Source organism: Perognathus longimembris, chromosome 1, assembly GCF_023159225.1.
Source record: "Perognathus longimembris pacificus isolate PPM17 chromosome 1, ASM2315922v1, whole genome shotgun sequence".
NCBI classification, from domain to species: domain Eukaryota; kingdom Metazoa; phylum Chordata; class Mammalia; order Rodentia; family Heteromyidae; genus Perognathus; species Perognathus longimembris.
The window spans coordinates 143,080,830-143,096,234 of NC_063161.1; the positions used below are offsets into that span (position 1 = coordinate 143,080,830).

General features: G+C 42.8%; 1 protein-coding gene across 1 annotated transcript in view; it reads left to right on the forward strand.

The window, feature by feature from the left end:
* Positions 1–9,209: 9,209 nt before the first annotated feature.
* Positions 9,210–15,405, forward strand: part of Ugcg (UDP-glucose ceramide glucosyltransferase) — a 37,441-nt gene continuing 31,245 nt past the window's right edge. Inside the window, exon 1 of the mRNA XM_048339111.1 lies at positions 9,210–9,715. Within this exon, the coding sequence (XP_048195068.1) occupies positions 9,618–9,715 (98 nt within the window). The 5' untranslated portion in view covers positions 9,210–9,617. The remainder of the gene's footprint in view (positions 9,716–15,405) is intronic.

The following is a 15,405-nucleotide window of genomic DNA, read 5'->3' on the forward strand; positions in this document are numbered from 1 at the left end:
GACATGCTCAGGTACAAGCTCAGGGGTCAGTTAAACTTTCCATATAGGCGGGATATACCTCAACCTTTCCATATAGGGGTATACTTATGTCATGGGATGGAGGTGAGGTTTAGTGAAGTTTCTCTTTGAATGTAGGAACTCTTCACTTACAGTCCTTGACTTCCAATGGCTGAATAAGAATTTCTGGACAAGTCACAGTGGTAAGAAAACTGGGCAGAGCTTTATTGAATAAGTAAATAAGCAGGCAATCAGACAAAAAAGTAGGCAAACAGAAGGGCAGAGGCACACTCTAATGGAGTGTGGGTGCTCTCATAGGAACACACACACACACACACACACACACACACACACACACACACACACGGAGACACCCAGAGAGACAGAACTCCCAGAGAGACACAGCTCCTTGGGCTGTTAGGTTATTTATACCATAGGGGTCTGTCTTCAAAGTTACACAAAGCTGGGTTTTTTGTCCTTGCTTTAACTACACCTGGCATTATTCTGAGTTTCCAGGTAAGAATGAATCCTTCCATAAAACAGATCCTTATCCTTGAGAGAAGGAGATGCCCAACTATCTGCATTTTGGGGCAGGTGGCTTAAGTTTGGGGAAGCATTTTTCTCAGGAACGTATACATAAATGCATCCCTCAGAAATGAATGCCTCCTGTTGTCTCTCTTTGAAGCAAAGATAGCAGTTCTAAGTTTCTAAATACCGTATTTCTGAGTTTCCTTAAGTTATCCTGCTTTGTTTCCCCTAAAATGACTTTGTTCCCTTAATCTTAAGGGAAGTACATGGAGGAATTGCTCTTGTATTTACTGTAAGCTGACCATACCTCCTTTTTCCTTAGTCTATCCGGCCACTTTAGAGGCTACTCAGAGTGAGTGACTCAAGCCATTTAGGGGAAATTAAAGGGCAGCGTTCTCCTGTAGCAGAAGTTCTCCCAAGGCTAAATGGCATGACACCTGCAATTTGATGGATGGCCTCTCTCACTTTTAGTCTTTCAGCCACTGGGTGCTAAGCTCCCTCTAGACATAAGGACAAGGTACATTGCTCAGACTCAGTGCCCCCACTTCACTACTACTTAAAATACACACTCAAGCCTTTTTGCTTCAGTTATTTCGGGGATAGGGTTTTATGCTTTTGACTGGGTTGGTCAGTACCTATTACTACTGTTTATGCTACCCATGTAGCTGAAATGATAGATGTATGCTACCATGTCCACTTTATAGCTTAAGATGAGGAATCGTCCGAAACTTTTTTTCCCAGACTGTCCTCAAAGCACAGTCTTCCTGGTCTCCATTTCCCAAATAGCAGGGATTATAGGCATGAATCATCATGCCCAGCTATCACTAGTTTTATTTTAATAGGTAGAAACACAACAGGAAGAATTGGCCAAAAAAGCTACTGACCGGGGCTGGGGATATAGCCTAGTGGCAAGAGTGCCTGCCTCAGATACACGAGGCCCTAGGTTCGATTCCCCAGCACCACATATACAGAAAACGGCCAGAAGCGGCGCTGTGGCTCAAGTGGCAGAGTGCTAGCCTTGAGCGGGAAGAAGCCAGGGACAGTGCTCAGGCCCTGAGTCCAAGCACCAGGACTGGCCAAAAAAAAAAAAAAAAAGCTACTGACCTAGATGAGATGATATTGATGGTATCAACCTTCTCTATTAAAAAATTATAATATGGCCAGGAGCTGGTGGCTTATGCCTGTAGTCCAAGCTACTCAGGAGGCTAAGATCTGAGGATGAAGGTATGAAGCCAGCTTGGGCAGGAAAGTCTGTAAGATTCTTGCCTCCAATTAAGTACAAGAAAGCCAGAAGTGGAGCTGTGGCTCAAAGTGGAAGAGCACTAGCCTTGAGCAAAACAAAAAACTCAGACAGTGGCCAGGCCGAGTTCAAGCCTCAAAGCTGATGAAATAATAATAGTAATTATTATTGTAATGCAAATGGTATATATTATCTTGTAATAAGGCGATAAATCAGAGAAGCCACATTTTGAAGGATCGTATCTTAGTGTCTTTATTAGAGCATTAGCTGGCTGCAGGCAGCCAGTTGTTACAAAGGCCTGCAGCCTGCAAATACACTTAACACTGTTAGGAAATAGGCCAGATGGGAAAGAAAGAACAAAAACAATACCAACAAACCAATTCAGTTCCAATGGGCAGCTGACTTGGGACGCCATGGTGACTTGAGCTAGCCAAGAGAAAGAACACAGGATGTGAACACAGAGATACTTGGCTTAGCCTCCTAGCACCTGTGCTAATCCAGACCTAAATAGGGTCAGGGCAGGGGGTGGGGTGGGCAGGGTCACAGGAAATTCCCAGTCCCAGGCACTGGACTGACAGGTTCAGTAACCTATGAGCAAAGTGTCTGCCCCAGGTCTCCAGGGATCCAGGTATACCCATCACCTGAGAGGGGTGGGGCTTCACCTTCCCCCACCATGTGGGCAAGATGCCAGACCTTAAATGGATACACTCAGGTACTAGCAGAACTTTTCCATCTAGGGAAGGTAGGCCTTAACGTTCCATATAGGTTATACTTAAAGGCTACTCAGAGGCTGGTGATTCAAGCCATTTAGGGAGTTAATTAAGGCAGAATCAGAGCATTCTCTATATGCAAAGCTTTTCTGAAGGCTGTGAGATCTGGATTTCTCTGAAGCAGAGTCCTCCTTGCTCTCCCCATTGAGCCAGGCATCTGCCATTCAAAGGATGGCTTGTCTCACTTCTAAGCCTTGTAGCTGGGTGGATAGGCCCCAATATCCTGGCTAGGAGCCAGGATGTCTGTGAAACCAACAGCCCCCAGCACCTGGCCAGGCCTGTGACTGACTTTCCTCATTTCAATCTTATATACACAATTATTTGTTTAGTTCAACTGCCCATCTTTCTTTCCTTCTCTCTCTTTCCTCCATTTTTTTCTTTCTCTTTTTTTAAATGTAGCACTAGGGTTTGAACCCAGAGCCTTCTGCTTGCTAGGTAGGTGTTCTACCACTGAGCCGGATTGCTACCCCAACTACCTGTGTTAGAAACAAGAAATATATGACAGTAAAAATCACATGATTTGCTTTGTTCAAATAGCAAATAAATGTAGGGCTGGGCTCTCAATCTAGCCAGTCTGACTTTCAAGGTTTCTGTGCTTAACCAAGAGTCTGCATGATGTCCTAACACAAAACATTCTTAAGACAGAAAATAGTCTGTAGAGATCCGAAATTCAGGACATCTGAATCATACCAACAACTTTTGTTCTTTAGCAAAAGTCAAATTCACATTTTAATCATATTGTCAGTAATTCGCTGAAATAATACAATCAGAAAGTGATATTACCATTATTTTCTTAAATTATTTTAAAGAAGAAAGCACTTAAGAAAAAGAGCACTCTTAAATTTTCCTGCTCACTACCTTATTACCCTCTTAAATGAATTATTTTGAAATGATACCATACTTCATGAAATTCCTCTTCAATGAAGATGTTTCAATTGCCTGTGCATCTTAACAGGAAAACATATAATATTTTAAAATTCTGCACCAAACTAGATAACAGCAGACAGGAATAAACGGTACAAACACAACTTTGGGGATTGAACATCTACTCTATATTAAGTCAGGGCAGGGAATGTGGCTTAGCAGTAGAATGCTTGCCTAGCATGCATGAAGCCCTGGGTTTGATTCCTCAGCACCACAAACACAGGAAAAGCCAGAAGTGGCACTGTGGCTCAATTGGTAGAGTGCTAGCCTTAAGCAAAAAAGAAGCCAGGGACAGTGCTCAGGCCCTGAGTCCAAGCCCCATGACTGGCAAAAAAACAAAAACAAAACAACAACAACAACTCTATATTAAGTCAGTGCTGTACTTGTATTAATAAGATTGGCTTGCCAGATGCTGGTGGCTCATGCCTGTAATCCTAGCTACTCAGGAGGCTGGGATCTAAAGATCATGGCTTGAAGCCATCCCTGGCAGAAAAGTCCATGAGACTCTTATATCTTATAAACTACTTAGAAAAATCTGGAAATGGTGCTGTAGCTCAAGTGGTAGAGAGCTAGCCTTGAGCACAAAGAGGCTTAGGGACAGAGCCCAGGCCCTGAGTTCAAGCCCCACACAAAAGGTTGGCTTTGCAGTCTGACAGACTTGAGTCCAAACTCCATCTTCACTTATCAGATGTATCAACTAGGTTGTTAACTATCATTTTGGTTCCCAATAGTATACTAAATGAGTGTATAATTTGTTTATTCATATAAAACAGTTTAAAATAGTGCCTAGGGCTGGGAATATGGCCTAGTGGCAAGAGTGCTTGCCTCCTACACATGAAGCTCTCGGTTCGATTCCCCAGCACCACATATATGGAAAACGGCCAGAAGGGGCGCTGTGGCTCAGGTGGCAGAGTGCTAGCCTTGAGCAGGAAGAAGCCAGGGACAGTGCTCAGGCCCTGAGTCCAAGGCCCAGGACTGGCCAAAAAAAAAAATAGTGCCTGGCACAAAATTTATATAATGATCTCTCTTTCTCTCGCCAATAAATTTACCAAGTTTGCTTACACACACACACACACACACACACACACATACACACACAGCTTAAGGCCAATTTAAATATTATGAACTTGAATAAATAAACAGAATGAAGGCATAATTACCAAAAAACAAAGAAAAATGTTCCAAACTTTTAAAAATAAAATATGCATGGGGTATATTTAGAGATCTTTTAAGTTTAACTTCCCTGGAGAATGAACCTTTGTGCCTCAATCTAGCAAACCGTGGATTAAATAAACCCAAATATAAAATTTTACAAGAAGAATGAGTACCTGCTAAAGCAGATCTTGGGCATTTGAGTACGAGCTTGGCAGCTGAGGTGAACTCTAGTGAACTGCAGTCCTCTGGGACACGCCCACATATGTAAACACTCTACACAGCTGTTTGTCAACAGGGTGAGACCCTGAACTGACAATTTGCTTGGAATCTTTGTATCAAGAGAAGACTATTTGCTTTGTGGAGTGTCTTAGGATCTGAAACTTTTAACAAAGTTCATTGTCAAGTTAATCACCTGAACTGATACATAGATTTTGGTTTTAACTAATTCTAAACACACTTCAAAAGAATGAAGACCAGGAATCATGGCTCCTCTCAGCATAAGCATCACAAATTTCCAGTCAACTGATTTTAACTTTGTTTCTGAAACTTAGGAAATTATTTTTAAAAACTATGTTTAAGTAGTTGAACAAAGGAGTTGCCATTCAACAAAGCAGTTTCCGAATATAATGCATTTTGAATACAATACATCACCCCTTTCATCATTCTCCCTTAACCATTCCTCGGTTACTTATTCCTTAAACTTACCTTTAAAAAGTTTTTACTGTGATGAAAATTTATGATCTACCTGTCTTTAAAATGAACACATTAAGACAGATACCAGTGGACTCATGCCTGTAATCCTAGCCACTTAGGAGGCTCTGATCAGAGGATCAGGGTTTGAAGCCAGCCTCAGCAGGAAAGTCTTTAAGACTCTTCTCTCCACTAAACTACCAAAAAAAAAAAAAAAAGTTAGAAGTAGAGCTGTAGCTCCACTGGAAGAGCACTGGCCTTGAGCAAAAGAAACTCAGGCACAGCATTCAAACCCTGTGTTCAAGCCCCAGGACCAGCACCAATAATAATAATAATCATAGTAATAACAATAATACATTAGCTATATACAACAGACTTGTGGTTTGTATTTTGTTGTCGTTTGTTTTAATTTGGTTTGAACTTGAAGTCTTGCATTTGTTTTGTTTTTTGGAGGGGCCAAACTTTCAATATGTATAGTTCAGGCTGATCTCAAACCCTGTCTTCCTGTCCCTGCCTCTTCAGTACTGGGATTGTAGGTATGTATCCTAATACCCTTGTCTTAATTGTTAGCTCTTAAAAATTTATATGAAAAAACTCACAAGGGGCTGGGGATATGGCCTAGTGGCAAGAGAGCTTGCCTCCCATACATGAAGCCCTAGGTTCGATTCCCCAGCACCACGTATACAGAAAACGGCCAGAAGGGGCGCTGTGGCTCAAGTGGCAGAGTGCTAGCCTTGAGCAAAAAGAAGCCAGGGACAGTGCTCAGGCCCTGAGTCCAAGGCCCAGGACTGGCAAAAAAAAAAAACAAAAAACAAAAAAACCTCACAATATTGACAAAGATAGAAAATATACCCAGCATTGAAATCATTTGACTCTATCAATAGAGGATAGGGGGGCTGGGGATATGGCCTAGTGGCAAGAGTGCTTGCCTCGTATACATGAAGCCCTGGGTTCGATTCCTCAGCACCACATATATAGAATATGGCCAGAAGTGGTGCTGTGGCTCAAGTGGCAGAGTGCTAGCCTTGAGCAAAAAGAAGCCAGGGACAGTGCTCAGGCCCTGAATCCAAGGCCCAGGACTGGCAAAAAAAAAAAAAAAAAAATAGAGGATAGGCTTTATTGTGGGCCACATAGTATAATTAGGTCATTGATACATAATTGCTTTGTTTTGTGCTTGAGATTAAACTCACATCCCTGCACGTGCTAAACTCCCACATGCTTACAGGGCAATACCTCTAATCCTAGCATACTTCAACTCTGTCACTTTATTTTGGAAGGTAAAGGAAGAGGCATACTAGTTAATGTTTGCCCTTAAAAATGCAGAAAATGGGGCTGGGAATGTGGCTTAGTGGCAGAGTGCTTGCCTCACATACATGAAGCCCTGGGTTCGATTCCTCAGTACCACATATATAGAAAAAGCCAGAAGTGGTGCTGTGGCTCAAGTGGCAGAGTGCTAGCCTTGGGCAAAAAGAAGCCAGAGACAGTGCTCAGGCCTTGAGTTCAAGACGCAGAACTGGCAAAAAAAAATGCAGAACATGATAAAAAATACTTTATTTAAAAATACTTTATTTGAGCAGTGGACCATATCTAAAAAGGCATTACTTACAGGACACAGTGTGCTTTTGTACACTCCTATGATGCGCATTGTAAGAACCAAAACAGCCAATCATTTGTAAGTTGACTGAGATGCAATGACATTTCAAAAGCGTTAGAAATATGCTTTGACTTTAAAATCTGTGATGTTACATGGTAAGATTCTTCCTGGAGGCAGGCAGGGGTGATTTATACCTATAATCCAAGCTACTCAAGAGGCTGATACATGAGGATTGTAGTTCCAAGACAACCCAGTCAGGAGAGTCTAATTATCTCTAATCAACTACCAAAAAGCTGGAAGTGGAATTGTGGCCAAAATGATATAGAGTGCTAACCTTGAGCAAAATAAACTAAGGGACAGGGCCAAGGCTCCAGAGTTGAAGCCCAGGACTGGCACAAAAAGAAAGAAAGAAAGAATGAATGAATGAGAGAAAGAGATAGAGAGAGAGAGAGAGATTGTCTTGCTATAACATATCACCCTGTAGCTCCACAATGAGAATTTCATTTTTGATCACCGCTCTTTCCCAGTAGTGTCACGTGACTAGGACAAAGGACATCTCAAATCCAGGCTGGTTCTCAGTACAGACTGTAAACTCTTTTCCAAATGGTAGCTCATCATTTAAATCCTAGCTCTGCGTAGCTCCATCTCTATCAACGACAATAAATAGCAATAATAAAATAAACAATTTCTTTTCAAAACTGAATTCAATTCTGAAATCTCTCCAGGGAGGTCGTAGATTATTTAAAAGGAAGTCACTTGAAATAATAAACACTGTTTAAACATAAAACAATTGAACAACATTATAAACTCATCCAGGCTAAAGAAACAAATGGAAACGTTTACCACCAATATCTCACTGTATTCTAAAATTTAGATAATTTACTAAATTACTTTTAGCTCCCTTTTGTGCTTTTCTTTCTGATACAGAGTTTCAATGTTACCCAGGCTGGTCAGAAACTGCTCATTCAAGTCACCCTCCTGCTTCATTAGTGGCTGGGTTGGGGCTATGAGCACAGGCACCCAGCCCTCATTCCTCTAAGCAACTCTTCTTTATTCCCCCATTCAATATTAAAAATTTCTAACAGCTAGTCTCATTTTAACAGTTTTTTTTTTTTAAGGTGAAGGGGGCAGGGGAGGGGAGGTCTGCATGTGGCTCATGCTGGACTGTAATTCTAGCTACTCAAGAGGCTGAGTTCTCAGGATCCCTGTTCAAAGCCAGCCTAGGCAGGAAAGTCTATGAGGCTCTTATCTCCAATTAAAGATCAGAAAACTGGAATTGGGGCTGTGGCTCAAAGCGGAAGCGCACTAGCCCCTAGCAAAATAGTTCAGGGACAGTGCCCAGGCCCTGAGTGCAAGCCCCACAAACGAACAAAAAAAACCCAAAAAGCAACCTAGCTGAATTCGACCTTATGGGCCGAAAATTTATTTCAGCATGGAATCATAAACTATGTGAGTGGTCTGTAAACACCAACAACACATGTTCAATTGAAAGAGTTGCATTTCAAGTGCTTCCTTAGCCTCATGTGGCTAACGCTAAGTGGACAGATCCATCTCAAGAGATTTCAGTAATTTGGGAATTTCTTTTATAATCCACTATCTTTAATTTTTTAAATTGTTATAAAAGTGATATTCAAAGGGATTACAGTTATTTAAGTCAGGTAAAGAGTACATTTCTTTTTGGGCAATGTCATTAAGATGCTTAAGAGACCTGCCAGACACAGAATCCAAGATTTCTGGCTCAGCACTGAGCCGGGATGGTGCGTGCGTGCGTGCGTGGTGTGCACGTGTGTGTGTGTGTGTGTGTGTGTGTGTGTGTTGGGGGAAGCGATGGGTCCCTTGTAGCCGAGAACGTGGCCTTGAGGAGGGCCTAGTTGCTCTGAGCAATGCCCCGGTGGGGAGGCTGCATCCATCCCGTTGGAAGGCCGATTCTGAGACTCGCTGGGGGGAGCTGCTTGCGTTTTTCTCTGGCCAGCCCCAGAGCAGAGCCAGACAGACGAAAAGCAGACTCCAAGCAGGACAAGGGAGGGAGTCCAGGCCAGGCTGCAAGGCTGCGGGTCTCCCCGGCGCCTGGTCGGCGAGGTGGGAGGCCGTGGGTGAGAGGCGCGGGAGGCCAGCCGGGCCCGGGTCCAGCCGCAGCCGCCCAGGGGCGCGCTCTCGCCGGCGATGCCTCGGGCGCGCGGGGTGGGCGGGGAGCAGCGGCAGCTCCGCCTCCTTGGAGGAGGTGGTCGCCGCGAGGCCGGAGGGCGGGGACGAGGCGGGGAACAAGGCGGGGACTGGGCAGGCAGCGCCTAAGAGTCCCGGCATTAGCCACCGGTTTCGATTAGAGCGCGGAGCCGTGGTGACGGAGCGGCACGGTGTGGTTGCATCGCCCGAAGCCGGGTGACGGAGAGGCAGAGCGGGGGTGGGGGGCGCAAGGTCGGGCCGGTGGCTCCACGGAGGTCTGGACACGCGCGATCCGGAGTGCGGGACAGCGGCCACCGCAGCTCCCTCAGCCGCGAGCGCGCCGAGTACCGCGCGCCGGCGGGGACGCGCCGGCGGGGGCGCGCAGGCCCTGCCCGCCCCTTCCGTCCCCACCCCCCTCCGTCCCTTCCTCTCCCCCACCTTCCTCTCGCTTCCCGCGCCCCCGCACCGGGCGCCCACCGTGCCTTCCTCCGCGCCGAGCGCTGTCCGCGGCGGCGGCCGGAGCGGGCCGGGCCGGGCCGGGCCGGCGGGCCGGGGGATGGCGCTGCTGGACCTGGCCCTGGAGGGAATGGCCGTGTTCGGGTTGGTCCTCTTCTTGGTGTTGTGGCTGATGCATTTCATGGCCATCATCTACACGTGAGTGCGGGGCGTCCGGACGAAGCTGGTGGCGAGGGTCATAGGCTCGGGGGGGTGGGGAGGGAAAGGAAGGGAGGCTGGGAGACCCTTGCGCTTTGGAGGGGACTGGGCTCGGGTGGGGGCGTTGAGAAAACAGATTCTCAGACGGTTCCCCTTGAACCTGTGTGGCCGGAGGGTCCTTGGGATGGTTGAGCGTTGGAGCGGTGGAGAAAGGGGCTAGGGGGTCGCTTTGCAATCCCGGGAACCGAGACCTCTCCTACGTGTCAGGCGGTAGGGTGCTTGCTTGGCTTGGTTGTGTTGGGGAGTCGTGTGATTTTTTTTTTTTCCTTTCATCTGGGCCAAGATGTATGGTGTTTTCTCTCTCTCTCTCTCTGCGTCCCTCGCCCCATGGGCCACATTTCTGTTACGGTGACAAGATGATGATCCTTTCCACTCCAGCGACCTGGCCACCTCCCTGTGGGTTTTCTTCTTTCTGGATAAGCTCTGTGTGCTTAGATACGCGTGAAGCCCCTGCCCCCTCTTGAAAAATGTCCACCCAACCTCCGAACTTGCATTATAGCTTTGGGAGATGTTAGTGGGGGCATTTCAGGATGGTGGTTTTATTTTCTTCATTCATTGCCATTTTTAGATTGGCACCCTCTGCCTTCTATGTCTAATCGTTATTTCTTTCACAAACACTGCTTGAGGCCTACTGCATACAGTTCACTGTGCTTGGGCTGGAGATTCAGAGATGAGCAGGACCTCACTGAGCTTACATTTTGGAAGGAAGAGGCAGATGATAAAAATCAAGCAAGATTATTCCAGATAAAGCCTGTTAATAAACGAGGATGAGGCATGATATGTGGCTAGTTTTGACACTTCAATGAAATGTCTTTAAAATAAAGTCTGCCTGTATAAATGAAAACATTGCGTTGAGACCACTTACTATGTGAGTTCACGGGGCTTTTTAACCTGCAAAAAGAAGAGGGGACCTCCCCCCCCCAAACAAATAATGAACTAATACTAGCACTAGAATAAGGTGCACAGGAAGGAGAAGAAAGGCATTAAGAATTGAATTGCTGGGATCCCACACACATACCTTTTAATACAGAAAAGTGTACTTTTCTTTTGGGAAAAATTGCGTTTTCTTAATATAATGGAGAACTTCTTGATACTTGAGAAAGATGCTACTTATACAAGATACAAAGATACACTAATATTTCTTTGAAAGTGAAAGAAAATTTGGCCATTTTACTAGTGTTGATTGGAGTATTTGGAGTTTCTGAGCTATGGTCAACGGATACATTCTGAAGTTCATTTTAAGTATATGTGTTCTTTAAAAAAAAAAAAAAAAAAAGCTTTGCTGGGTGCCAGTGGCTCACCCCTGTAATCCAGTTACCCAGGAGGCTGAGATCTGAGGATCACGGTTCAAAGCCAAAGCTAGCTCAGCCTGGGCAGGAGAGTCGGTGAGACTTAATCTCCAATTAACTACAAAAAACTGGAAACGGGGCTGTGGTTCTAAGTGGTAGAGCACCAGCCTTGAGCACAAAAGCTCAGGGATAGATCCGAGGTCCAGAGATCAAGGCCCAGGATTGGCACACAAACAAAAGGATCCCAAAAAAGAAATGTACAGAGAGAAAGAACTAAAAAAACAAATTCGTAGCACAAACACCAAGACATTATTTTATCACCCTTTTGTGACTGTCCTTCCAGTTATATTGCTTTGGGATTGGGGCAGGGGTAGAGAAAGGGACCATATTATGATCAGTATTCTGTAACCTCCCTTGCACATTCATCTGTTTGGCAAATTGTTACTAAGAAGCAGTTTTGTAAAAGGGATTGTTCCAGGTGCTAGGTATAAGAGTGAAGAATAAAACAGCCAAGGCTGCTGCTCACATAAGGCTATAAAATGTCATGATTATTGTTTTCATGACAGTAAATGTATGAACACCCTCATTTTAGTATTTGTTACTATCGATGTCCATTCCGGTTGTTTTCCTGTTTTTCAAACAACTCTAATTGTGTGTGTGTGTGTGTGTGTGTGTGTGTGTGAGAGAGAGAGAGGGGGGGGGCGGTATTTGGGGGGGGGCGGTATTTTCAATGCTGTGGATCTAACCCAGGGCCTCCTACATGCTAGGCAAGCACTTTATCATTGAGCTGTATTCTCAGTCCCTGTGATGAATTCCTATGCACACATCTCCTTAGTTTACATTTTGCAAAGAGGAATTATCCTGAAGTGGTGCTGTTTTAAATATGGATACAATATTGCTTTGTACAAATGTCTTCATAGTCCTGGTAGGTAATGTTTGACAAACCCATTTTCCTTATTGGCTTTAGGCTTTTCCACAGTCTTTGTTTTTTATTTTCATCCATTTAATTAGTAGTTCCATTGAACTCTTTTTCATATATTCATGTGCTATCTGTATTTATTTGTAAGTTACTCATACTCTTTTTGCTTATACTGCAATCTTCTGCGGAGTTCATCTTTTTAATATGAAGCTAATTCCTCTGTTATCTGTTTCTGTCTTTCAACTTGACACATATATTTAACATTGAAACAAAAGTATACACATAGGTGTTTTAGGTAGACAAGTCCTTTTTTATGTTTTCTGACTTTAATGTAATAATTTTTATCTTTTCTCATTCCTAGTTACTATTTCCTTTTAGTATTGTGAGTTTTCATCCTTAATCTTTTTTTACAAGTTACTCTTAATTCTCCCTTTGCTCTAATTTTAGTTTTGTTTAAATATTTAGCCATTTGTTCCAAAATCGTTTATCAAATGACCATTTGATTATCCTGAAAATACTGTCTTTTATCATAGGCTAAATTCTTCTTTGTACTTGAGTGTTTTTCAAGACTTTCAGTGCAGTTTCATAGATTTACTAGTTTTTGTATCCTGTCTGTTTGTTCAGGTTTTGGGGGTTCTCCCCTTGGTCCATGCCCAGCCTTAATTCTAGTTTTAATTAACCAAGTTTTCTCTTTGACTCTATTTTGATTTCTTAACTTTAAATCTTTGTCTTATAATTTAAAGTAACTTTCTGGGGTTGAAATTTAAGTTTATAGCTTCAGATGGACAAAACCTGACTTCTTTGTACCTGGCGCCATGCTGTTTGCCCTCCTCCAGTACATCTGCATCATGTAAATGTCATCTTTATTTCAAATTAACACTGCTTATGTGTTACTATTTCAAGTAACCATCTAGAAATATTTGCCCTTTTCAACTTTGATCCTATTGTTGTGTGTGTGTGTGTGTGTGTGTGTGCGCGCGCGCGCGTGCCCTTCATAATAAACACCAAACATTTTTCTTATCCTAGTTGGAGGATCTGAGACTCACAAAAAGCAGCTTTGCTGAGATACTGTAGAGAGGCACTGTAGTTATCTAGTGCCTCCCAACACTTACCTGTTTCTGAAAGTTTAAGTAAAAACCAGACAAAGAAATGAACAATTCATCCGAGTGGCTCATGCCTGTAATCCTAGCTACTCAGGAAGCTTTGACCTGGTCCCACTTTCAAGGATTTTTTAAAAAATCATGTATGACTTACTGTCTTTCCCATTGTAGTAAAGACAATTCCAGGTTGATGTAAGTTGTTTTCCAACAAGAAAATGGGTGGGGTTTTTTTTGTGTGTGTTTTTTTTGTTGTTTATTTGTTTTTTGTTTTTTGTTTTTTACTATTTCTTTCCCTTTTGTGTTTAGCAAGATAGTAGTTGAATCTCAACATTGAAAGCACAAAGATAAAGAACTTTGGAAACACTATTTTCGTTAAAATACTGGGCAAAATACTCTTGGAGTGTGTTTTCTGAATATTCTGTGTTCCCTCAGTCCTTTTTTTGTTTATTTTGCAATAGTAGGGTTTGAACTCGGAGCCTTGCACTTAACTAGGCAGGTATCCTACCACTTGAGCTATGCACCAACCCTTTTGCCATAGTTGTTTTTCAAATAGGGTCTTACTTTCTGCCCAGATTGGGCCACAGTCCCATTTCTGATTCTTTCAAAGCATGTACCACCACACTCAGCTTTTTATTGGTTGAGATGTGATCTTGTGAACTTTTTACTTGATTGACTTGAACCACAATCCTCCTATCCAGTTTCTTGAGTACCTAGGACTACACTGTGGGCAAACTGTGTCTGGGCCCTCACTCAATCTTTTTTTGAAATAGGGCAAAGCATCAATAAACTAAATAGACATTGATGCTTGGTGCTCTCCTGAAAATTTGTGTTTGCAGCTGGTAGAAGTAGAACCTATTTTTTAAAATGTATGTGGCTCTGTATCTTAGTGTTACATTAAGGAACACAATTTGTAAGCTGTAAATAGTAGAAATTAAGACTGTAATAAAATTGCTTAAGAAAAAGTTTATGAAACTGTAACCCCTTTGTACATCACTTTGACAATAAATTAAAGATTTTTTTTCAAGAAAAAGTATGGAAAGCAGTATCGAAACTGGCTATTTTAAAAATAATGACATCTTCTTTAGTTTATATTTGATATGTCGTTGTGTCTTCTTTCAATTAGATAAAGAGCTGTGTGAGTGCCCTGTAGTAAAAATTGCAGGCAAGGTCTGATGGTCCACTCCTGTAATCCCAGCACTAGGGAAGCTGAAGCAGGAGGAAATCTCAACTTGCAGACTATTGTGTTTCTCAGAGACAGACCCTGTTGCAAGGAGTCAATAAAATAGAGCTGAAACTGGTTAATTGAGTGAACAACTCTTGTTCAGTGGAGTCATTCTGGTTTCATACAAATGTCTTACAGTTCCTATAAGCTGGGGCAGGGTGGGGAGGGGAAGTAATAACCTGTGAAATAGAAATCCAGTATTTCTAATATTTGGAAACAATCTATACTCGCTGATATTTCTGCCAACTACTTTGCTCCTCAATTTTAATATCAAAAAGAAGCCTAGTCATTTCATATTTCAGATAGTATGTTAGTACATACTTATAGGAATCTTATTCTGAAGTGTTGTTTTTTTTAACTTCCTAAAAGTAAGGAATGATTCAGTCATCAAAAGGCAAAATTGGCTAAATAGTCCTCATTGGTGATTTCAGGGTTTTTTTTTTTGTTGTTGTTGTTTTGTTTTTTTGCAACTTTCCTTTTTTTATGAGACTAAGTCATGGTTTGATTGTTGAGGACTGAGATGAAATCATACTGAAGTCTGAAACGAGTTTTCTTTCCTTCTGCTCCCAGAGGAGAGCACCTTGCTGCATGATAAGAGTATCAGAGTATGACACCTTGCCTTGGTTTCCTCCCCTTCATTCTTTTCCCCTCTGGCCAAGATGTCCTAATGTTTAGCATTAGATCTTCTCTTCTCTGTTTGTGACTGGAGGCACCAGGACAGTGTGGAAGTATTTCTTGTATCCACACATACTATACTGTGCTTTGGTATAGCAAAGTGCTTTTCTTCAAGATGTTTTTTCAAGTGAATTCTTCTGCTTTTTACAAACACATGTCTGATCTTTCTAAGTGTACCTCTGGTCCTTGTTGCATAACTTTTGAATGGAATTTACATAATTGTTGGATCATTGATGTAACCTAGCTGTCAGAAACTAGTGTTTTTTTAATCTGAATTTTAGCATTCAGATTACAAGGGTGGTATGATTGTCGCCATAAGCTCAGAACTATATGGGTGTTCTAAGAGTTGGTGGAATGTAAGTTGGAAGTTTCTTTTCTAGGTTTAGTCTTGAGGGTGCCCTTGGCCATTGGTCAAATGTTGATCT